Source organism: Brachypodium distachyon, chromosome 1, assembly GCF_000005505.3.
Source record: "Brachypodium distachyon strain Bd21 chromosome 1, Brachypodium_distachyon_v3.0, whole genome shotgun sequence".
NCBI lineage: Eukaryota > Viridiplantae > Streptophyta > Magnoliopsida > Poales > Poaceae > Brachypodium > Brachypodium distachyon.
In genome coordinates this window covers 48760252-48784994 of record NC_016131.3, presented here as the reverse complement: position 1 = coordinate 48784994, position 24743 = coordinate 48760252, and the positions used below count along the sequence as shown (strand labels likewise).

General features: G+C 43.9%; 2 protein-coding genes across 3 annotated transcripts; both read right to left on the bottom strand.

Moving 5' to 3' along the window:
- Positions 1–1253: 1253 nt before the first annotated feature.
- Positions 1254–8425, bottom strand: LOC100828151 (LRR receptor-like serine/threonine-protein kinase ERL1). Its single transcript, XM_003561086.4, has 26 exons — positions 7831–8425; positions 7335–7406; positions 7012–7083; positions 6832–6903; positions 6451–6522; positions 6171–6242; positions 6003–6074; positions 5834–5905; positions 5680–5748; positions 5494–5565; positions 5329–5400; positions 5173–5244; positions 5016–5087; positions 4868–4939; positions 4712–4783; positions 4541–4612; positions 4349–4420; positions 4202–4273; positions 4040–4111; positions 3887–3958; positions 3727–3798; positions 3573–3643; positions 3361–3492; positions 2935–3273; positions 2477–2847; positions 1254–2311 (listed from the first exon to the last, which is right to left on the bottom strand). Exons 1-26 carry the CDS (start codon positions 8070–8072, stop codon positions 1955–1957), a joined length of 2949 nt encoding a protein of 982 aa, XP_003561134.3. The 5' UTR covers positions 8073–8425; the 3' UTR covers positions 1254–1954.
- Positions 8426–19331: 10906 nt separating this feature from the next.
- LOC100828523 (spastin) lies at positions 19332–24529 on the bottom strand. Of its 2 annotated transcripts, XM_003557078.4 has the most exons (13): positions 24095–24529; positions 23924–24015; positions 23684–23709; positions 22914–23151; positions 22735–22830; positions 22534–22649; positions 22365–22445; positions 21861–21984; positions 21189–21238; positions 20566–20656; positions 20009–20044; positions 19828–19928; positions 19332–19665 (listed from the first exon to the last, which is right to left on the bottom strand). In XM_003557078.4, exons 1-13 carry the CDS (start codon positions 24382–24384, stop codon positions 19549–19551), a joined length of 1458 nt encoding a protein of 485 aa, XP_003557126.1. In that variant the 5' UTR covers positions 24385–24529; the 3' UTR covers positions 19332–19548. The 2 variants fall into 2 exon arrangements, with proteins under 2 accessions (XP_003557126.1, XP_024312488.1); XM_024456720.1 differs by lacking the exon at positions 22365–22445.
- Positions 24530–24743: the final 214 nt, after the last annotated feature.

The window sequence follows — 24743 nt, the reverse complement described above, 5'->3', positions numbered from 1 at the left end:
GATGTCCAGTCATATCATGGCCTCTAAAATGTGTAGGCGCATCGCAAATTTTCTGTGTTTTTTTGCGACTAGTTTGGAAATGGAACCGTGCTGGCAACACACATTCCAGGAATGGGATCTTCGCAGAATGAGTTCCCAGCCGCAACAACGAAAAAACAAAATAAAGTTTTTTATTTAAAAAATGCCAAATATGAGCAAATATTGCCCGTCCATGGGAGAAATTCAGGTTGCTGTTTAACGGGAGGCAGCAGGAATCTCGGCAGGCTTCTGTTCCTCCATCCATCCGGCTGGGGTGCTCTCCACGGGCTGTTCTGAATGAGTGCTGTGCCGGCACTATGGTCAGGGAGCGGTCAAGCTCAGCTGGAGCCGGCAGCGGCAGAGGTAGCTGGGAGACGGGAAGACCATGAAGCCTCAAATCAAATCAAACCTCATCCTCACCCTGGAGCACATTGGTTTGTCCCGTCACGCGTGAAAGAATAAAGCCTGTGCGGTCGTACAGAGACCCCTGTCTCCTCCCATCCCTATGGATCCATGGTCCCCGTCTCCGTCTGCACTGCAAATCTGCAATGGCATGCATCGCTTCCACATTCCCCAGGCCCCGCCGGGAGGCGATGGATCGATCGGACGCAGCCTGCCACACGGGGCCGAGAGCTCCTCACGGGAAATAAACAGAGGACTGCTTCGATGGCCCGAGAAGAGAAGATGCCGATGATACAGTGCCGTCGTCTCGTCCTTGTGCGCGTGCGTTATCGGCTCAGGCTCCTCTCAGCATGCATGGATCAGAGAATCGGAGGGCCTTTTGAACTTTTCAGGCTTCAGCACGACCCCAGAACAGAGAACACAACAGAGCCTGAGCAGCTAGCTGCTGGCGGCGATTGGCGTGACCATGGCCATGGCACGTCGCGTCTGCAGGGTGATGAGAGGACGTGTGCGGAAGCACAGCAGAACACAAAACAACTGCCGCCATTGACTGCCTGCCTGACCACAGCACGCCGTGGCTGGCTGGCTGGCTGTGTCTACAACAAGAGGACGGAGGAGCCCGCTGTGTCTTGTGTGTCCACAGTGTATCTGTTGGAAACCTGTTCCATTTTCGGCCACGGTTTACATCTGCACTTAGTATTAAATTTGTAATAACTTAGTAGAAAATGGACGACAATTTTTATGGATCGGAAGTAGCATTTTTGTCATTCTGTGTGAACTACTCCGGCTTAAGCTTGCGGCAAACGGAAAAGGGAAATACGCACAAGTTTCCATTGAATGCAAAGCCCTACTGGGACATGTCCAGGAGACATGATATCTCTGTACGCATGATGATGACACTGCAGCTCCAAGAGCTACCAGCCATCTACAACATACTACTACAACCTGACAAACAAACAAGACGGGGGCAAACACAGGCACATAAATACAGATCAGCAGCTACAGCTACTCACATCAGAGATTCAGACGCAGCTCATACCAAAACAGCCACACCAGAGCAACTCATAAATTCCATCACAAAAAAGAAGAGGACGTCATTTACATTGCACAATCCTGTCCACCCAGTACTCCAGTAGGGCATGATGCATTGCGTGGTCCAATTCAATGCGCATCCAGGATCCAAGAACTGTTCTCATCACATCACAACACATAAATTTTGGTTGGGGGGCTTTGAAGGTGCTCACGGGACACCTCTGATCTGAGTCTGAATCTGATCCACCCTTGAATGCCCAACAAACTCCATGTTGGGATGCAAACGAGAAGACTATCTTGAGTCCTTTCTGACGATGCTTCTAGAACTAACACCAAGATGAAGAAGAAAAAGAGGTGAAGAACAATGGTTGCCATCCATCTACTTGAAATCCTACACCTATTACTTTTTTCCTGCAACTGTGCTACTATGAGAAACTTTCTAGCTTCATACTTCCAGCTCTCTACTACTACCTTGGGGAGGAGAAAATTTTCTGGGGTGAGTTCACATTGTGTGCTTGGATATGACCTCGCCGAACCGCACAAACCACTGCTCGTCGGAGGAGCTGTTATTGCCGATGTCTGTCCCGTCATGGTTCAGGTCGGGTGTCGTCGCCAGGTAGCGTGTGTAGTCAACTGTTTTCGAGGCTGTTGTGTAGGAGGGCTTCAAAGCAGGGGCCGGCATGAGCGAGAGCAGCACCCTTGCGACCTCGTGCATGGTCGGGCGGTCCATGGGGTGCCTCTTGGTGCACAGAAGGGCAAGCTGGAAGGCCTTCCGGACGAGACCCATATCTGTGCATGTCACGGACACCTCGGAGTCCACTGCCTCCATGACAGTGTTGTCATCGGCTCTTGACAGTATCTACACATAGAAAGAGAGGGTCGGTCATTGAAAGCGTTGCAACAGATCATGCTAAGGTCTATACTGCAACAAAAGATGATTGCACCTCATTCTTATGGATGACTTGCACAGTTGGTAAAAAGATGTCGATAATCTGATCCGAGGAGTTTTATGTGGGTTACTTACCAATTGATGCAAGTTGGAATCATTGTCAACAGCCTTCTTCCCCGTGAGCAACTCTAGAAGAACGATACCAAAGCTGTATACATCAGATTTCTCATTGAGCCTGGATGTCCTCGCATACTCTGGATCTATGTAGCCAATGGTTCCTAGCACATAAGTGGACGCATGGGTCTTGGCAGCCGGGACACATTTGGCGATACCGAAATCTGAGAGATGTGCTTCAAAGTGTTCATCAAGCAGGATGTTAGATGACTTGACATCCCTGTGGACAATGCGAGGGTTGCAGTCATGGTGAAGATAGGCCAGCCCTTGTGCAGCACCAACTGCAATCCTCAGTCGTGTGTCCCAATCAAGTTTCACTTTCTTTGATGGACCTGAAATTGATCACAAGAGAGATGCTTGTGAGACATAAATTCATGAAAGAAAACAAGGTGGATCAAATGTCGGTCGCTAGTCCTTACCGTGGAGAAGATCCCACAAGGAACCATTTTCCATGTAATCATAGAAGAGAAGGTTTCCATGAGGAGAGAGTGAGAAGCCATGAAGGCTGACAAGATTCCTGTGCCGGATGCTACCAACTGTCTCTAGTTCTGTCTCAAACTCACGGGCACCATGGTTATACTGACTGTAGAGCCGCTTGACAGCAATGGCTTTGCCATTCTTGAGGACACATTTATACACAGTACTTGAAGCGCCATAGCCAATGATGTATTTCTCGCTCAAATTCTCTGTCAGCCTCATAATATCTTCATAGGTATGGATGGCCATGTCCATTTGGAGGATTACTAGCTTTGGAGGTCCTGACCATGGTTAGGAAAAGTTGAGCTATTATGTCAAGATATTGTTCTGGCATATGTTACAGTTCAATTGATGAGATGTACACAAACCTGGGATTGGTTTATCAGATCCTTTGACAAGTGGCTGTGGTCGATTTGTTTTATATATAGCCAATAGCATAGCACAGAGTAAAATGATGAAGCCTAAGATAATGCAGGCAATTGCTGTCCGAGAGATATTCACTGCAACATAAATTAGGTAAACAAAGTTTAGAAAAGCAAATGGTGTCAAGAGCTATATTGCATTATGACTAGAATACTACCTCTTGGTCCACGAGAGTGTCCACAGCTGGAGTCTTTGCAGTAAACATGCAGCATTGGATTCCCCAAGAAGCTACATTTAGGTATTGTTACTGTCAGCAATAGAAGAAGGTTACAGAAGGGCATCAAAGATAATATATGGGAGTCATCTGATACCTTTCCATCGGGAATTTCGAGAAGTTCTTTGCTAATGGGACATGTCCAGAAAAGTTATTGTAAGACAAGTTCCTGAAAAATGAAACCATCCATAAAGGCAATTCTGGCTAAGTAATTTTTTGTGAGACACAACAAGGCAGAGCTTGCACGCCAAACTTACAAGATATTTAAGCTGAAGCAGTTAGCCAGCTGAGCAGGGATCTCCCCAACAAAACTATTGTTGTTAAGAATCCTACATATGGTAAAATCACAGTTACGTAAAATACTTGGTGGATATCAAAGTTGATAAATAGAATGATGGAAGAGAACTCACAAACTATCAAGGTTCTGGAGTTGGCCTAGTTCTTGAGGGAGATAACCAGACATGGCATTGTTGGATATATCACTATTCGTGTTAAGAGTAGGTCAGATGAATTGTACCACAAAATGACAACAAACAAAACTTAAATACACTAATGACACGGTGTTCACTTACATCACTTGGACGCTTCTCAAGTTTCCGAACTCTGCAGGCACAGGCCCATTAAGATGGTTTTTGCTCAGGTTCCTGCATTCACAATTTTGAACGTAAGGATGGCCACAAAATGAAATATGGATTCTAATGGGCTGGTACTGAACATACAATTGAAGAAGATGCTCAAGATCACCAATAGTAGCAGGAATGGGGCCAGAGAATTCATTGTAGGAAAGATCCCTATGCCAAAATCAAGGAATGCGGTTTAATTGTCTCTTGTCAAATAAAGTGGCTGCAGTGTGAACTGTATCAGAAAATTCATAGCAGCAGGTAATTAAATATATACAAGGGTCTCCTTACAGTGTGTCCAAGTTGATGATATGACCAAGTTCAGAGGGGATCTGGCCTTTAAAATTGTTCGAGGATAAGTTCCTGCAATTTACATATATCGAAACAAGAAAGAGACATGAGATTCTGCTCAAACAGGATAATGTTGTAACATGAACTAAGCCACAAAGTGCAAGCACTCACAAGTAAGTCAAACTCTCCAAATTCTGGAAACCAGCTGGGATAGAACCGTTCAATCTATTGCCGTAAACATTGCTGAGGACAATAGGAACATGATTAAGCACAGCGTGCAAAACTGTTTTGTTAAGCACTCAGATAGGTGCATTCTTGGCAACTTACAATTTGTTTAGAGCAGTGCAAGAGCTGATGTTTGTAGGAATGGGACCCTCAAGATTGTTGTTGGCAAGATTTCTAGACAAAAATAAAATGTGTCAAGAACTAGACAGATCAAAACAGGCATTAATCAGTAGAGAAAACACATCCTTACAATTCAAACAGCTCTTCAAGTTTCCCAAGCTCAGCTGGAATTGTGCCCACTAATTCATTATCATTCAGTTGCCTGGATGGAACAAGTCCTGAACCTCATATAGTGTTCCAAATCAACTGGAGTACAATATTATCTACTTCAGAGAGCAGTTACTTACAAGTAGCTAAGTTTAGTCATGTTCCCAAGTTCTGGTGGTACTTCTCCAGTAAGTTTATTGCCATGTAAATATCTGACAATAAAATATGCCAAAAGTGTTAGTAGAAGAAAAGAAGATTGTTTCAGCGAAAGAACAGCTCTTACTGGTGGTACTAACAGTTTGCCAGTGTAGGATAGGTTGCCGAGAATTGGAGGAATGGGCCCAACTAGTTCATTTTCGCTCAGATCACTAAGAAACAAGAGGTGAACACACAAAAAATGTCATTATCGAATAATGCATCACCTTAGACCTGTGTGGAGTCAAGTTCTATGTTTTACTCACAGAACAGCAAGAGCTTGCATGAGGCCAATCACATCTGGAATTTTTCCAGTCAGTCTATTTCCTTGAAGTGACCTACGGAACAACAATGTGAAAATTGCGCATAAGTCTTGATTGTGAAGAGAAAGTATAGCAAGAGTACAAATAAGCTAAAGTATAGAAATGTAGCGTGAAATCAGGAAGGCTTACAGTGTAGCTACTTGAAGGAAACCTATGTTGTAAGGTATTTCTCCAGAGATTTGGTTATAGGATATGTCCCTACGTTCCATAAATGAAGTTCACATCAAAGCATTCTTAACAAATGAGAACCAAAACATCAATATGATCTTAGCAAGCAACATACAAAATCTCAAAGCTAGTGCAGTTCCCTATGCTCTCTGGAATGCTTCCTGTGAGATTGTTACCCCTCACATCGCTGCAGATTTGGAAGGAAAAGAAAAATCAGCACCGAGAAGATCAGTTTGCATGGTGTGAACTGTGAAACAGCACCTCCAAGTAAGCAAAAAACTTACAAGTACCACAGGCCAGTGAGTTGGCACATGTCAGGTGACAAGGTTCCAGTCAGTGAATTACCCCTCAAGCCTCTGAAGATCAAGAGGCCAAAAATGTCAGTATCTTCTGTTAATATCGATTACCCGCATGAATTAGTAGGCAAAAATGAAAGAGTGCAGGGTTCTTACAGGTATTGGAGAACTTCATTCCAGTAGATGAGCCTTGGGATGTCGCCTGTAAGCTGGTTCTGCGCCAGATCCCTATTCCAAGAAAATAATTGTATATATCATTACTAAGAACAACGTGGCGCAGAAAGGAAAAATGCCAACAAAATAAACAGTAATCCTGTAGTACGCTAGTGGAAACACAAAAGGGTAGGTAAAACAAGAAGAATTCAGTACAACAAGCTTGTCCAAGAATCCCAGAAGAAGCAGAGTCACGGATAAGGAAAGGTGCTCAGTAACTCACAAGGTTTTGAGATTTGGAATTTGGGACAATGTGGAAGGGATGGGTCCCGTGAGCTGGTTGTTCTTCAAAATCCTGCAGCCAGAAAAAGAGAGAGAAAGAAACATCATTACTCAAGCATCCTAAACCATGAAAAAACTGACAACAATCCATAAACCACTGAGATAATCCATAAATCATAAAGAAACAAAACTAAAATCCCAGATGACATATTTCTGTGAGAGACTAAAATCTCCCTAAGATGGTCCTAGAAGAACAGACAACTGCAAGCAGCATCCATTTCTCAGTATAACCCCAAAACACATCCCAAATATGGGTGGAAAAGTAATCATATATCAGCTCTACTAAAAGCCAGGGAAAAATAAACATTAATCCAGTGCTTACAGGTCCTCAAGTTGCTTGAGCTTGGAGATGGAGAAGGGGATATCTCCATACAGCAAGTTGAAAGACAAATCCCTGTATGGCAAGAAGAGGCATGGCTCATTTATAAAATCGAAAGAACCATGTACAGCAAAAAGTTAGGAGTGGAACACAATAAAAGAAGACCCAGATTAGGTGAAGTACAAGTATTTTAAGGAGACACAGTCCCCAATCTCATCTGGGATTTGGCCTGTGAGCTTGTTCCCCTTGAGATCCCTGCACAAGCAAGCAAATCATTAGGGCTCCGATAAACTAATCAGCAAGCAAATCCAAGGGGGTGGTAGACTTGGGAATAAAATACTAAAGAACTGTGTCACATCATGACATGAGGGGTCAAATCAGACGTAGAAGTGCAGGGGTATTGAAAAAGAGAGAGATAGAGATTCAGGTATAGTCAAATGCACAGACTCTTAAGCAGATGCAAAGGAAGGGAAAATAGTACACTGCACATCATCATGGATACTCACACTAACTGTAGGCTCTTGAGCTCTCCTACCGCCGGCGAGATCTCCCCTCCCAGGTTAAGATTTGACAGGTTCCTGTTGAAAACAAAATCACAGAAAAAGACTCATCAGAAAGAATCCATTTTATGTTTCAACACACAGAACAAGGTGACAGATTGTCCTTTCAGCAAGAAAACTAATCAATCCCCAAAGATTAAAGCCCATTTATTTGTGCCCAAGAAATATAGTAGAGCAAGTAGCATGATTTGAAGAGGAAACATTCACAGCAAGGCACGAAGAACTGAAACCAGAACTGTTCGGGAGATTTGGTCCTGGCCGATAGAAATGCTTTTCCTCGAAAAAGAAGATGAAGGGGGGAGAAGGGGAAAGAAAAAGGCAGGGAAAGAAACCTTGCCGTCGCGTAGCAATAGTAGCAAACAGTAGCAATGTCGGAGCACGGCAAGAAAATCACGTAGGGAAGAGGAGAGGGGAGAAGAGGTTTGAAGGAGAAGGAACGCACAGGGCGAGGACGGCGAAGGAGGCGTTGTCGCAGGTGACCCCGCGCCAGGCGCAGTAGTGGTCGCGGCCGCCGTCCCAGTCCACGAGCGCATTGGCCGCGTTGCCGAACCCGGCCTTGACCGCCATCAGCGCCTCCCCATCTCCCCCCTCCACCGCCGCCGCCCCAAGAACCACCATCAGCACCACCATGGCCGCCGCCGCCCACCGCCCCGACGGCGCGCCCCTGCTGTTGCTCGCCGCCATTCCCAGCAGCCCCCGCGCACCTTCCGGCTTCCGAACCCTCCCAAAGCCACCACCTTCCTTCCTTTGTAACTTTCCCTCCGCAGCTCCCTCTACCGAATCAAGAACGAAACCAACCCGGGCCGAGCGAGCTACCACAGCGCTACCGCCACCGTTCCGCCTCCTCTTCCTCCTCTCATCCGGGCGGCAGCAGTAGCAAGGAAGGCAAGAGAGTCTCTCCGCCTCTCCGGGTTCGTGCAATGTATTTGTTGCGGGGGTGGTGTGTGTGCGCGCTGGCGAAGGATAGCGACGTGACTGTCGTTGCTTTCGGGGGGCAGCAGCTGCTGCTGCTGCGCTAGCGCCGCAGAGGAGCGAGAGCAGAGGTGGTGGTGCCAAGAGAGAGAAGGCGAAGGCCCGGGGCGGGGGGGTTAAGGCTGACGTGGCGGGGCCCACGGCGTCAGGGAGTGGGCCTAGGATCGGAGAGAGCTCTCTCTCCGGTTGCTTTTGGAAAAAGAACATTTAAAAGAAGTCTATTACCGTTTCGCTGTGGCCTGTGGGGTAAATTGGGAATTGTTTTTTTTTTCCAACAGTCGTTTAATTCTTTCCCGTACGATCTGGATCGAGTGGCCAGGATAGATCGCCCTTCGTCCGGCAACGTGTGTAAATCAAGAAAATAACCTTTTTAAGGTTTAATAACTAATTTTTTGTTAATTCTACTAAGCTAGCGTGATATGGCTTGACGATTGAACTGTTTTTTAGTGTTTTTTTCTACACCAAACTACATGACGCTAAGACTATTAGTCGAATTCAATGCCATAGAACCTACATGCATTGAGCAAATGGTCAAATTGGACTAAAGTTTTAAATTGGGGTTTTTTGTGAAAACTTTTAGAAAAGTGTCATTTGACTGGGTTTACATTGCCAAAACAGACTATCACTTCTCTCATTCCTGATCATGTTTTTACATGAAAGGGTCATCCTCTGGTTTGTCTTGTTTTTTGTAGGCCATGCTCCTAATCTGTGCACGCACATGGAGTGGGGGCTTTCAATCCATTGTCATTGCGCTTACTCTTTTTTGCGGCCTTAATGAGACTCGCACGCTTCCGATCCCCCACATGAGGAGGATTAGAAATGAAGGGTAAATCTTGCTCACGAATAACCTAACACGTGAAAAAAAAAGAAACTCCGAAGAACTCTTAACACGACTATTAATAAAAAAAAATCACATGTGTCCATAAGCTCGCTATAGCTGTGGCACAACGGAAACTACGAAAAGTGGACATCTAAATCATCTAGTCGATACTCAATATTGAGTCTCCATGTCATATACAGTCGACGGTAAAAAAATAAATTCAACACTAAGTCTTCGACACTTATTATGGATTAGAAAAAATATAATGACAATAATGTACAATGAAAATGAGGTCGGCTCTTTAGCAAACTATTGGCTAAAGAAAATAATGAGTCTTGCAGGGGAATACTAGACCCACCTGTCAGCGAAGGTGACGGTTTAGACTTTAGAGTTGCGAAAACTGATCACTTTTTTTTTGAGAGGACGAAAACGGTTCAGATGGGACCTTGGTGCGGACGAAGAAGATCTCTGAGAGACCGCTAGTGTGGCCCCTCAGCCGCCGCATTCTGCAAGTGGGCTCGTCTGGGTCATGCCGGCTTCGTGAGCCGTCGGCGGTAGTGTCCACCGCTCTCTCTCTCCGTCCCTCCAGCGACGAACCGGCCGTGCATCGTACGAACGGACTAAGAGGGAGGCAGAGATTAATTAGGCGTGATCAAGGCGCGCGTGCATGAGTTTTGTGTGGCTAATCAACCTGATACCTAGACCTTTATCTTTTTTGTTAGACCATGCTTGTGTCCCTAGGATATTCCTAGCGGTTTTCATAAGGAAGGCCAACAAAATCCGGTGACCCTGCCATTTTGTTTCAAAATAGTGGTTTGAATTTGGCTAGCAGACGCACAATCCTAGTGCCGCCTCTAGTTCTACACGTGATGTTCTAACTTTGTACCAGTTAAAAATTTTAGATCCAGTGGCAAATGCGGCTTAAATTTCAGTCGATGAGATTAGTTGAATCTTGGACTTGATTCATAGCTCCGGAAATTGGACCGGCATGAGTTTCTATTACACGTGTAATTTTCTTTCTGGGAAACTATGGATTTTAGTAAACAACTCCAACACGATACATAACTCCTGACACAATGGAGAAAAAAACAACAAAATCTCTAGGACCTCTCGTCCCTCACTATCACAAACCGTTATATCCCTGTCGGGCAACTTCTATTCCTGTTAGGCTCGCACTCGGCCGACATGAATAGAAGAATTTCTTGTCAGGAATGACATGACACTCAGGAAAACACAACATATTCCTGTCGGTTGTCTACAACCACACAGGAAAATGTATATTCCTGTCGGTTTGTTAGCCCACACACGGGAATGAACATATATTCCTGTCAGGCAAGTCCGCACCGACGGGAAAATAAGATCTTCCTGTCGTGTTTTTTGTCCGGCTGACAGGGAAACATTCTATTCCCGTCAGGATTTTTTTCGACCGATGGTAATATCTATTTTCCTGTGGGTTTGTGACCGATAGGAATAGAAATCAAAATGTTTTTGAACTTTTTGACTTTCCAAATGAGCTCCAAATTAAGTGAGGCTAATTTCACATATAGAATGGAGTACATGCTAATTTCATTTATTCTCTTGGTGTTCACGCATAGGCACAACTGGCGCAGAAAAACATCATGCCAAACGGAAGAAGAATAGACGACATTGGAGAGGACTAGCCACAAGAGGTAAGAGGCTCGCTACCACTTTTGATGTACATGTTCCACATGGGATTAGACATGATGTTTCTGTTTATGTGCCATGTGTTTACTTTATTTACATATATTCTTTCTGCGACACATGCCTGACCAAAATAGTTGCGCTAGCCTTCCGATGTGATGTGTCATTGTAGTTTCCTCTGCTGTAGCCTAGCATGCTTGCTAATCAACCCAATCTCGGTTAACCACTTTAAAGATAGCATATGATTTAGCTGTTGGCATCTGACTTATGGTACATAATATATTTGTTTTATCTTTGTATTGGGCTCGCTGCTTGATTTCCCCATCACAGGCTGGACAGCATTTATAACAATCTGGCTTGCTATTTTTTGCATTATAGATTCTTTTAACCACTCTATCTGTCTATCATGGAGGAATCTGACATTCTTTGTGTGTGTGCTCCTCAGCGCATTTTTTTTTACATCTCATGTGAACTATTTGGCAAACCAATATGAATGCAGGATGTTGGATGCAGTTGAAGAACGGAGCACAGCAATGCAAAGGGAAGGAACTAATAGAGTAAAAGAAGATAGTAGTTTAACTTAGAAATTCGTAGTAGAAATTCGTAGATTTGGAAAATTGGCATCATATTGCACATGAGCATTTGTGATGTACTTCATTGATGATATGAAAAATATTAGTCATGTGGATTCAAACGTTATTTTGTTTTATGTAAATATGGGCTGAATTTGTACTACTTATGTCGGTTTTTCCTGTCGTGCGATTGCTATTTTCCTGTCGGGGTAACCACACATGTATACGTAACGACGGAAAATTCATTCTTTTCTATTAATTTATTTTCTTGTGCGTCCGTCGACAATAGTTACCCGACAGGAAAATTCCTTGACCTGACGACAAATAATATCCCTGTCGGTGGCTGACGGGAGTGGCCGATAGGAATATATCTCCTGTTGGTGGACACACATGCATATTGGAATATCCCTGTCGGGCTATCCATGTCGTCTATTCCTGTCAGCTGGCACACATGAGTCATAGTCCTGTCGGGAAAACGTATTTTCCTGTCGGTTCTCGACTGACAGGGATATTCGCGTCTGTGGTAGTGCCTTCTTCCACCAGCATGAGTTGATGGCGTGCAACTGCCAGACACCGCAGCTCCATTGTCAGAGTCAGTCTAACATTGTTAGCTACAGATGGAAAGTCAACAAAACTGCACAGCCACACGGAGACAAACATCCGGGAGAAGAAGTTGTCGGCGGGCATCTCGATCCTTGATCGTCGCCGCCGCTTCGATGAATAGCACCCAATGGCCACACCCTCTTTGTAACTACATAAGGTTTTCGGGATTCTCGTGGACACCGGAGGGAGAGCCATCGAGAAACAGGTGTTGGGGGATGACCCCGGGTAGGGTCATGACGACACATATTAACCGAGATGACGAGAGCAAAGCCGGCACAGGCAAGTACGCCGGCATCCTTAAGCCGAACTAATACCAGGCCGGCATACCGAGGGTATGCCGGCATGTCTATCTTGTCTTATGTGATTGCAGGATAAGCACGAGCAGTCCAATCTCAGCCAGCGCCGGGACGCGTCAACGGTCTTATCCTTATCACATGGCGCAAAGTAAAGCAGCGCCCTCTTTATCACGGGAAAGCAGTCGTTGCTCACTCGCGGTGTCTCTTTATCAACGGACCTTTTGGTACACTTGAAAGGTACCCCAAAAAATCGAAGCAAGAGTTTGCCAATTGGTTTAGATGGATCCTTCGCGGTTGAGTCCAAAAAGAAAAAGAATATTGGCAGAAATTGACAAGGTACCATTTCCATTTCTTCTTCAAAAAAAGAGTTCCTTTTGATGCAAGAATTGCCTTTCCTTGAGATATATATATATATATATATATATATATATATATATATATATATATATTATATATATATAGTCCTACAACTTGCGAATTGAAAAAGCGCATACCTAAACTTGGCACCGCATATCACGCTTGGTCCAAATCTCGTCCGCGCTCAAATTTTCGGCCACGTAGGTTTTTTTTTTGCAATTTTGCCTTCAGAATTTTCACACTTAACCCCCGCACCTGCGGCCTCGCTTTGCCTGTAGCTTAAATTCCCAATTCTACCTCCATTTGGGCGAAATCCCTAGCCCAGTCTTGTTCCTCTGTCGCCGGTCCGGCCCCATGTCCAGTCCGCCCCCTTCACCGGTCCTCCTCCGTAGCCGGTCCAACTGCGGGGGACAAAGGGCCGGCGACGACAGAGGCGGACGGGCGACGGAGGAGGACCGACGAAGGGGGCTGACCGGAAACGGGGGCGGACCGGCGACGGAGGAGGACCGGCGAAGGGGGCGGACCGGACATGGGGCCGAAACTGCCAAGTTGTAGGACTAAACTGTACATCGGTGCCAAGTTGTAGGACCTGTCATGCAATTTCCTCATATATATATATATATCGTATTTTGACAAATTTGAATCACTTAGTATGTGAGGGAGCATCCAAATAGTCGATTTTACAAACTTTTGTATTCTTATATTAATTTTTACATTTTCCAGTACTAACTAAATCGTGACATCTCAACCGTACATTCCTCGTATCATCGTAAGTAGTATTTTGCAGAACCATCAGGTACGTCCGTGGTCCAGTTCGCCCTCGATCGAGCTATCTGTGCGTGATGAATACACGTACGTACGTACGCATACCTCATTTCAAAAACGGCCATGAAAGCTCCGTTGGATCGACCGATCGATTAATTTCCCTCCAAATTTCAACTCTGCACTCTCCATGCATGGCACGTACCTGTGACATGCATGCGCGCAGAAATGCATGACGACGCATGCAGAGATTTCACAGGTTCGAAAACAATTTAGGATGGAGTAACAATTGAAGTTATCTACACCGTATGCCGGCCGGCATCGTGATCTAGTGCTGTGGACATGGGTGCAATTACACAAGCCTGCATGCACATACTGCGTACGTACGTATAGCATCAGAATTCACAGGCATGCAGAGCTAGCTGCGGCCCGCTTTCAAGTCGCTAGGCTTCTGCATGCATGATGCATGCAGCGTGTGCGTGGTTCAATTCACACTTTACTGCGTGATCGAACGGTCCATCCACGCCTAGCCCTGCATCATGCACACACACACATATAGGCTACCAGGTTTCCATGTGTAACCGGCCGGCATACCTTGAAACAAGCCTTCCAAATTAATTACTTCCTTCGTACGTTGTCAAATGTAAGACATATATAAATTCATAAATTTTGTTGACTGTTTTGACAACGAAGTGTCAAATTTATAAATTTAAAATCGAATTACAGGGGCTCGGCCGCCGATGAGCCAAAAACGTTGACTCGTTTTTTAATTTTCATTTATTTTGAGGAACGATACTCTTTAATTTAGGACAAAACTCCTAGCATCTTCTTTCGTTTCTGCCTGGCCAGCCTTTTAGGTGACCCATGCATGCATCATGCTCGTGATCGATGTAGCTTCGTCTTCCTTTGAGCACCCCAACGCCTGCCTTCTGTTCTGCCACCTGTAGCCTTGAGGCCAGACAACCCAAGGACGACTCAGCTCATCGCAGACGATTTCTGCTGATGCTTTGCAGCCTTCCTAGCTTCCCCAACCACATACATAGCCTAGCTAGCTAGCCCTGTAAAAAATGTTTTTCCAAAAAAAAAAGCCTGGTAAAGCAAATAATACAAGGAAAAGAGAGACAGAGAGAAAAGAAAGTAAGCAAGATCATGACATGCAAGAAAAAAAAATCATACACATACACAAGGGCAGGCAGGCAAGAGCCAACAGGTGCACAGTGCATGCATGCCATGCATTTGCACACCACAACCAAACAAATATGAACATTCCAAAAGCCCCTCTCTCTCTCTAGAGCCCCCATGCCATCCATCTTTACATGTCTTGCCTTCATCAATGGATCCCAATGCAATGCAATGCATGTATGTCCAAAGGTGGTGCGGCTTTGTAACCGCCGGGTAGCAACAGACAGCCATGGAGCTTAGCTAGATAGCAAATGGTAATGGCAGCAGGTCGATCACAAGCTGGAGCTGGCTGGCCAGCTAGAAAAACGGCACCATGACATGCCATGGCACATGGGACAATGGCTCCATGCGTGCCTAATTCTGGACTAGTCAAAAGCCTACTGTGCTGTGCTGTGCTGCCACTCTACATATGCAGATGATGATGAGAATCGGTAATATCGCAATGGAAACATTGGAACTCATGAAAGCTGAGTAGCTAGCTTCATCTCCTCCTCCTACGCCCTCCGTCCTTAATTCCTGCGAGATTAATCTGTCTTAACTTCGTTTTGAGAGATGTTTGATATCCATCTCTCGTGAACACGTTTTTTTCTTAATTTATGCGGTATATTTCAACTCATGCATATCGCCATTTTGATTTTTGAGTGCTCGCAATTTTTTTTGGTGACTTTTGAGCTCTAATGCATCCATGCATGCATGCATGCAACCATCTGGCAGTACTTTGGTAATTTCGAAAGCTTGTCTTTACTCGTTTAGAACGACGGGTTTAGAGGGAGTTTACTAATTTCTTGTTCCTCTTCTTTCGAGAATCTGAACAGCAAAAAGTGAACACATGTGAGGGAGGCAGCGGCTGCAGGGGACCAGCTAGCAGCAGCGAAAAATTTCCATCCTCTGTAGTGATAAATTTCTATGGAAGGTGTCAATCCAATATTTAAGTTCCCCTGCAAGTTTTCTGAACTCTGGGCCGTTTTTCCACCTGCAACAGCTGATCAATGGACCAGAGATAATTAATTAATCAACCTCAATGCACGATCTGATTTTGTTAATTTCTTCAATTACAGTCTCGGCAAGGAGAGTGTGACCTACTATTTCACTTGTTTAACCTTTTTCTCTTCTTTTCATTCTTGATTGTGGCGCATATGTTTCTGAAACTCAGTGCTGTAAGTTCGGGGCACAATGAGTACAATGTGTCCTTGCTGGGGCTGCCGTGCAGTTGCACACAGGCTCCTTATTTGTGCAAGATCACATGTCCCATCAATCATCACCCCGTGAAGTTCTTATTTTCCATTTATTTCTCTGTCACTCTATGTACAGTCTACAAACACATACACACAAGACGATGTGAGCTTAGTATATTTTGGAATTTCCAAAATTTGTTTTTTTACTCTGTGTGCAGCTGCAGCTCAGATCACATTGGATAATGCAGGCGAGCTTGTGTGGTGAAATTACTCTCACTTAATGTGTGTATGTATGTATAGGCCATGCATGAGAATGGATATGCATATGGATTGATTGAACCCATCATAGAATCCGTGATGGGTAGCTTGCTCACCTTTACTCCCCGGCCTATCTATCTATCCAACCCTAATGAACAAGGCATGATGGCAGAGGTATATATAGCTATCATCCAAAAAGTTTATTTCTCAGAGTGGTGTGGGTGAACCAGAGAGAGAAGAGAAGGGAGTGTTTTGGAACCGTGCCTTTTTGCATACATGCCCACATAGTCTGAAATACTTTTGGACTCTCAAAACCGTTCTTTTGGAACACATCAATTTTCCGTGGAGCAGTTTGCCAAAATTTACCAAAACAAGAAACATATCGTCGCGATTCAAACTTGTGCCCCGGAGACACATACCATTCTTCTTGTTAATTTTTTTCGCATATAGATCAAGTGTACATCAACCCTTTTTTAAGGGAATAAATCCCTGTAACTAACTTGTCCTATGTTCTTCTCCATGCCATATATTAAAGCATTATCCATAACTAAGAAGCATCTCCACAACAAAGAGAATGAGCCACACAATGGACCACATGCATCCCATGCATCAGCTTCTAGCCCAACTGCATCTCCATCTAACCTGCACAAGCCAACTCCATGTCTAAAAAAAGGCTGCAGCATGCAGTGAGTTGCTATATTAAAGAATCTGACGGGTGGGTTTGCAAAAGAGGAGGCCAAAACAAAACCCAAAAGGAGCAAGGGCACACACAGCTACTGGGTGTGGGGGCTTTGGTGACCCCATCATCCATTATACAGGATCCAGTGGACATATTATTGCTGGCACAGGCCATGTGAGCGAAGGCAGAGCAATGGCAATGCATGATGATGGCACCCCAGCCAGGATTGGGAGAGAGATAAGAAATGTTTGGTAGTTTTGGTGAGGAGATAAGGCCAGTAAGATGGGGGAAGAACAACAACAAACTTTTTTGAGTGTGTGTTTGATGTGAAAAGGAACTTAATTCCACTTTTATCTGTGAGCAGTGGGCTGTCGGTATCCATTATTATATATTAACACGGGCACAAAAATCTTTTTATTGGATCGATGCGCTGTTTTTGGAACTTTATTCAATTTTGCTCACTAATTTGTTCAAACTGAAGTGGATCGTTATTACGATATTTCCTTTCTATATCAAATTCGACATGAATTTTGAACAGAGTTCAGTAAAACTAAAACTTAGTTTGACATCCACCCCTAACATTACACATGACTACATGAGCTTATATTCTTTTTGTTGCTTGCAAGCTGATTGCAACGAACTACTAAGATCTACATTCCATCCGTTTATTCAGACTGTAATAATAACTACAATACACAGATCATAATTGATTCCCCCATATGATCCTTTGACAATGCTCTGTCCCTGCTCAGCTACTCCTACTCTACTAGTAGGCAGTAGCTGCCTGTGGGCTAGTAATGGCATTCTTGTGATGTACACTGCTACTAGGGGAGTGTGAGGGGCACTCACTTGCATTGCATGCCATGTCCAAATGTCCAATGAAGGGGGCAGAGGAGGAGGAAGACCTCTTTCAATTTCACTTCAATTGGTACAAGGAAAGGAAGGAGATGGGAGATGGAGTGATGGGACGTGAGTCCCATTGGCACCCAATCCCCATCAATCCATCCGTTCAATGCCTCCAAAACTGAGGCATTTCTCTTGGCGCCATTTCTTGATCCATGCATTATGGAACAACAGGCTCCATTTCATCTCATCTAGACATGAACAACATTGTCGGCATGTCTGTTGTGTGCATTGGTTGTAGCTGGTACCTAGTACAAGTAGGATTTGAAGTTTCCTTTTTTTTTTCCTAGTGGAGAAAGTGACTGCCATGTTGGGCCCATGCATGGGTGGACAATCAAAAGCTAGAAAGCTGGTGCTACCATTTTTAGGGGGGGTGGCGTATGATGGATCAACTATGGATGGAGTGGATCCTGGAAAGTCTCACACTCCAAAGCCTCCGCTATCCTGCCACCTATTTAGCTATACCTCTGTGTTTGTGAGTGTATATGTGTGTGTGTGGGACGTGCCCCATGGAATTCAAGATTTGATATGATATTGCAATCTGGATGGGCATTTGAGTGCACAAGATTGCAGCTGCTTCTGTCTAGGACTAGTTTTGTTCTTTTCTTTGAAATTGAAACATTAGGCCATGTGTAGGTATATAGCACAGACAACTCATAGAAATGCCATTATGATGGTGACCATAGCTAATGATGGCGTATCTATACGTGTGTATTTATGCAAGCATGTATGTGTATGCAGTGGCATGCAGCAGTTGTACCAGAAAGACATGGGTTGTTGGCAAAGGAAGAGCAACCGAATTTAGTAAGGGCGAGAGAGAGGCATCATGCATATTGGTTTACACAACTCAGTTATTAGCAACAAGCAGAGTAATACAGAATCCAGTCTCTGGATAATTGGCATGGGTGCGAGGGAAATGCAGAGTGCAGTTGAGTTCTAGCTCCAACTGCATGCTAACTGCTGAACACTGAATTTCTGTTTGATCAGGCTGGCAGGGCAGGGCATACGTATGTTAGGTTAGGTTAAGGAGGGTAGGGAGGAAGAACATTCGATCGGGGCCGAATCTGGGCCTACCACAGGATCATGCAGTGTGAGTGAGTGAGAGCCGAGAGAGGGTTTTGAGTTAACGGCTCACCTAAAACGAGAGGATCCTAAGCCATTAACGAGGATCATAAAACGAGGGGTGTCATCGACGAGCCCTTCTTCTCACCAAGGCTGGACGGCCAGGATCGCGTCCAACAAGAAGACCCCGCTCTAGCCGTTGATACTGCTTGCCTTCGATCGAGATCTGGGCGCCGCCACGTGCTGCCGGTGGGTGCAAACGTTCAAAACCTGCCTTGGTACGGCGACGGCGACACCACGGGATTAATTCCTCCGAAATCATTATAGGCGCTGCCACTCTCGTATCGCCGTCCCAATCATATGCAGCCAAGATGATGATATGACCATCTCTTCCTCCCTGTTTCGGTTTCTTTTTGCACTAGTACAAATACTATTGTTACCAGCAGTACCGGCAAGACCTACCTTGAGAATCGGACGTTCCTGCTGTGGCCGCAAGCTGCGAAAGGATTGATGGAAGTGTTCGCTTTGCCTGCAGAATGGGAAGTTGAAACTGTTTCTTACATTAGGGAGATGGAAGTTTTATGTAAGCATTGTTACTATGTAAAACGTTGATTCATACATTTTACACGACTTGAGTTCATCTGTAATTAACTGTGCTTGATCTGGAAGGTCTCATGAAGTAGATTTTCTTTTCTTGTACAACGTTTACATTCTTATATAAAAATCGGATGCTTCAATGGGCGTTGTGTGTGTGTGTGTGACCACTTGCAACTCTGGAGCCATTTAATTACGACAAGGGAGTTATTTACATGCCAAACTGAAACTGGATGATAAAACATGGGGGGATGTTATGATTGTCAGCTTGAACCGAATTCGTCGTTCCATTTCTCCAGCTCGTCCCATTTGCTCTTCTGCAAGCTGGGCCTGATCGCAGTCATCGCGTTCTTGAAATCTTCGTATTTCAATGGCCGTAGCTACAACACGGTGAACAGAAAACTGGAAGTTAACGCTTCATCCTTGACCATGCATAGTAATAAATAAATAAATATAAATACTACTTTGAAGTTCTCATTCGAATTGTAAATAGCAAAGTTGAAAGTTCAATATCCAAAGCTCAGAAACTGCAGAACAAACACCTGGTTTGCTTTAATAGTAAGAATATTCTGTGGACCAAGCTCTCTGATTGGCATCATTGCAGCTTCCTCACACAAGGCTCTCAGGTCACTTCCAGAATATCCTAGGGACAGATGCAGCTCATTATGAAGGACCACATAGTCAATCTTTTCAAAATGAGCATATCATAGAAAATAAAATTACCTTCAGTCTCCACAGCAAGTCTCTCAAAATCATGATCTGAAAGAAAACATCCCGAGATTCAAAATGTTGCCTGTAATGTTAGGATGGTGCTACCTACACGACAACTACAAGCTAATACTACATAATGCAAAAGTGAAACTTCCACTTTCCTACGAGCTCATCTTTTCGACTTCACTATCACATCACTATTCGCTGTACAATTCCATGCAGATCAGATAGAAAATAACAGAAGGCGTCAAGGTTACCCAGTATAGACGAAGTGTATCTGAATCCCAACTTTTGTATAGACTATTAAACCTTGCAATCACCGTCACATTTTTTATGAAGTCATGACTATTACATAGAATAGCAAACAAAGTAATCCATTTTGTAAGTAATTATGCACACACTTTTTGCTTCTAAATTTCCTAGTTTGTTGCTTAATGGACTTTCATGATGAATACATAATTATGGATAAATCGATATCTGAATAAAATAGGTAGCACGAGTGGCATGAAAACAACAAATCAGAGCATTTTTCCAACAGTAAAAACATAATAAGGGAATTAGTTACTTACTGGACAATTTGAATGCTTGTCCTTTCAGCTGATTTTTTAGAAGTAACCTTCGTACATTTGGATCAGGTAGTGGCACATATATTCTTTTTACCTGTTTATATGGTTGAACAGAAAATAAAATTCATAAAGGAAGAAACAAAACTAAGTCAAAATAGTGGTCACAGAGCACTAGAAATTCAGTACAGAAAACAAGTCCAGTGTTCCAAAAATGATAGGCCAGTCAATGGTCCATGAACAAATTGTTTACTAGTAAGAGCTTTCAATTTATTCTCTCAAAAGAACTTGGTAAACCACAACAAGTCGCTCGCTTAAGTTTTAACCAATTGAAACTGACATTTTTTGCAGTTCAGTTCCTGTCCGAGAGCTCAAAAGAACTTGGTAAACCATAACAACTCGCTCGCTTAAGTCTTAACCAATGAAAACTGACATTTTTACAGTCCAGTTCCTGTCCATCTCGGTTGCCACAATACCTTTAGGATCAAAAGTTTGTTGAGACTGGTACCAGCCACCAAGTAGCACATACTCATGTCTTGGTTTTTGAAACCATAGATGGAAGAAATATGAAGACAACATACTATAGTACTACTAATCCTAAATAATGATATATGCAGGATCAATCTTACCAGCCTTCGAAGAACAGCATCATCCAACTCTTGTGGTTTATTAGTAGCTCCTAATTAACCAAATGATTTTCATTAGCAGAAGGTAGAAATAAGCAACCATAGAATTTACAATTTAGTATTCCTCCGATCTTAAATTCTTGTTATTGTTTTAGTACAAATTTGAACTAAAACAATGACAAGAATTTAGGATCGGAGGGAGTGATAAGAAAGTAGTTCAAGTGTCAGATCTGCCACTCGTGACTAATATAATCCAAAGTCCTAACTAAGGCTGGTGAAGTAATGAGTGAACTACTGTCAGGGCCTCATCTACAGTTTTCAGTTCAATAGAAAGTAACGAATGCACTAAGAATTGGGTGATTGGGTCTGAGGATCATTTATGTGCAACATTCAAAATGTGCTGTGATACAACAATGGGAAATATACTAGACTGAATCAAAATACTGGATACGGAATAACAAAACAGTAAAGCTAAACAGCGTTGCATGTCCACAAATTACTGTCCTACCACATATAAATGTTTACAGTATGGAGTTTCAGTGTTATATATATGATTGCGATTAAGTACTGACAGTTGCACAGATGGTAGCTAAGTGATAAATATTTTCACCGGAAGCAACTAAAAAATCAGCGTGCAGGAGCAGGATTAAGCAACCAGAAGAAAGATATTCTAACCTATAACAATTACTAAATCATCTGGGTTGGAAGTCACCCCATCAAACTGGATAAGGAATTCAGATTTCAGTCGCCTGCTTGCATCATTCTCGTTAGCTAACCTTGTAGACATGACGCTATCAATCTGGATAGTAAAATGCATTTACCATAAAACAACAAAATGCCTCAGGTCCCACTTTTACAATTAAATATGAAAGAATACATTAAAAAAATAGCTAAAGAAAGTGCATTTAAGACCCTATACTTCTAGAAAGATCTGAATGAAAATACCACCGTTGTGCATAAGCTTATTCCAGTAAGTAATTAGTGCATGGTTCAAATGGATCAACCATTAATAAAAAACTATTGTGAAAAATAAGACATGCTATTAATTATACAATTTCAACACACTAGCGGGAGTATGGTCAAAATATTATTTATGGGCTCCACTAATAACAAAATGTTAAAATGGATTATATTACGTAATTCTACCAACTTTGAACAATAAGGTTTGTAATACAGGACCTCATCCATGAAAATAACAGATGGTTGTCTATCGATGGCAACCATGAAAAGTGTCCGAACAAGCTTTTCAGCCTCCCCTACCTGTTTTTGCCAATGAATATAAAATTTATTTCAATAGCGAATCATATAAGATCAGACAGATTAAGATATGTACGGGATAGCCACATACCCACTTTGATGTCAATGAAGAAGCCGAAACATTAAAAAAAGTCGCTTCAGATTCTGATGCAACAGCTTTCGCAAGCATTGTTTTTCCATTCCCAGGAGGGCCAAAGAGAAGCAGCCCTAAAGTATGGTTATAAATTTTGCATAAGATGACTATCAATAAAAAACATCTACATAAGCAAACCCTCAGCGTGAAGAAATTTACCTTTGGCAGGCCTGCGAAGACCGGTGAATAAATCCCTTCGCTTAGTAGGTAAGATAACCATTTCCATGAGTGCTTGCTTTGCCTTGTCAAGACCAGCTACAAACAGAACCAGGGAATAATTATACCTAATGGTATTGGGCTTGAGCCAGAACACAGAAAGAAATTTAAAGGTTGCATACCAACATCATCCCATTTAACAGAAGGACTTCTATCCACAATTGTCGTATTTATCATTTCGACAAGCTTGTCATCATCCTTTCCACCAGCTTTTTGCATTGGCTTGGAACCGCCATTGCTATTCTGGTGAGATGATGCTTGACCACCTCTGTTAAAGGTAGGTCTAGATTGCAAAGTTGACTTACTGAAGCTAGTCGATGCTGGTCTCTCAGGCCTATTTAAATGGTTGTTTGTAGCAACCTGCGAAAATAGATCAGAGCTGATGGATACCTTTCTGACTAATGTGCTTGTCGGAAACTACTCACTGAGGAAACACACAGTTAAGAGTTTCAACATATGACTTTGTCGCCTAGCTACCATTATTTTTCTTAAATTAAATTATTTTGATCAGGGCATGTTGTTAACACAAAAAAAAAACAGAAACTGCTGTTTTGTCATGTATGTATTACGATTGACTATCTGAAAATTGCAAGAGCGGACAAAACAGCATAGTCATAATGAGAAGACTTGGATGGATAAATTAGCAGTGCAGCATACAAAATCAACTGACTACTAAAAATACTATTGATCAGGAAGGAAAAACTAACAGGCCACAATGGTTCGACATAAATGCCCACTTGAATGATTTCACTACAAAAACTAGGTACAAAAGAAATTCAGAATGCAGTATTTATATTTGTTGCAGAACATCGAAACCAAGTGAACAGATGAAGCTATCAAGCAAAATGTGTACCACATGCATGTACAACTTCAAGACTAGAAACTTATATACCTTCTTCGGGACTGGTGCAGCCGCTCCTACAAAACCAGACAGGATGAAACAGAGTTAACCCCCAATGAATTAGAGTCGACAATCGAACCAGTAGGAAAATGTACGCAGGACCCGATCAGAACGATCAAACCACTGGAAGGTAAAACTAATAACAGAAAGCACAATTAGCTAATGGAACCATACATTTACTAAATCCTAGATTCACACACAAGTATGGAAGAGAGGAGGGCAGAGCCTCACCACTCCTCCGGCCGAGCACCCTGAGCCGCTCCTCGACCTGCGTCTGCCACTTGGCGATCTTCTCCTGGTACATCCTCACCTGCCCCCTCTCGCTGCAAAACACGCACAACCAATCAGCAATCATCGCAGACCCTAATCTAGTCCGCCGTAGGGGGAGGCACCCGCACGCACCTGGAGGAGACGGCGTCGGGGACGCGCGCGGCCTTGGCCTCGAGCATGACGCGGAGGGCGTTGCGGTAGTGGGCGTCGGCGTCTTCGGGGAGGCCCCACTCCTCGGCGCGCACGGCCTTGTCGATCTCCTCCTTGGCCAGCTCGAAGTAGCCCCTGAGCTTCACCGCCACGCGCTCCCCCACCACCGCGGCCGCGGACGGCGGCGGCGGCGCCGCGTCGGCCATGGGCGCCTCGGGAGACGGGGCAAACAGCGAGGAGAGGGAGTCTGCGAGCGCGCGGAGGAAGCTCATGCGCCGACGAGGGGAAGCATCGGGGATTCGCCGTGGGAGGTTTGCGTGGGGCGTTGGGGTTGTTGGGGGAAGAGACGGGGAGGAGAGTCAAGTGCCCCCGCGGCAAGCATCTCGAGTGGGCCGGGCTGGGCTAACGCTGTTATTGATTGGGCCTTTTGTATTTGGTCCAATTAGCTTCACTTTGTTCTAGCCCAACGGCCCATGTGCATGTCCGGTTCATATCTACGTCTTGCCCTCGCTAAAAAAAAACTTTCTACTCTGTACACAAGTTTGGCAGCTCTGTTCGGCACAATGCCAGAAATTTCTACAAGTATTTCTATACTTTTCCATTACTTGATATTGACAACATCGCCGGCTGT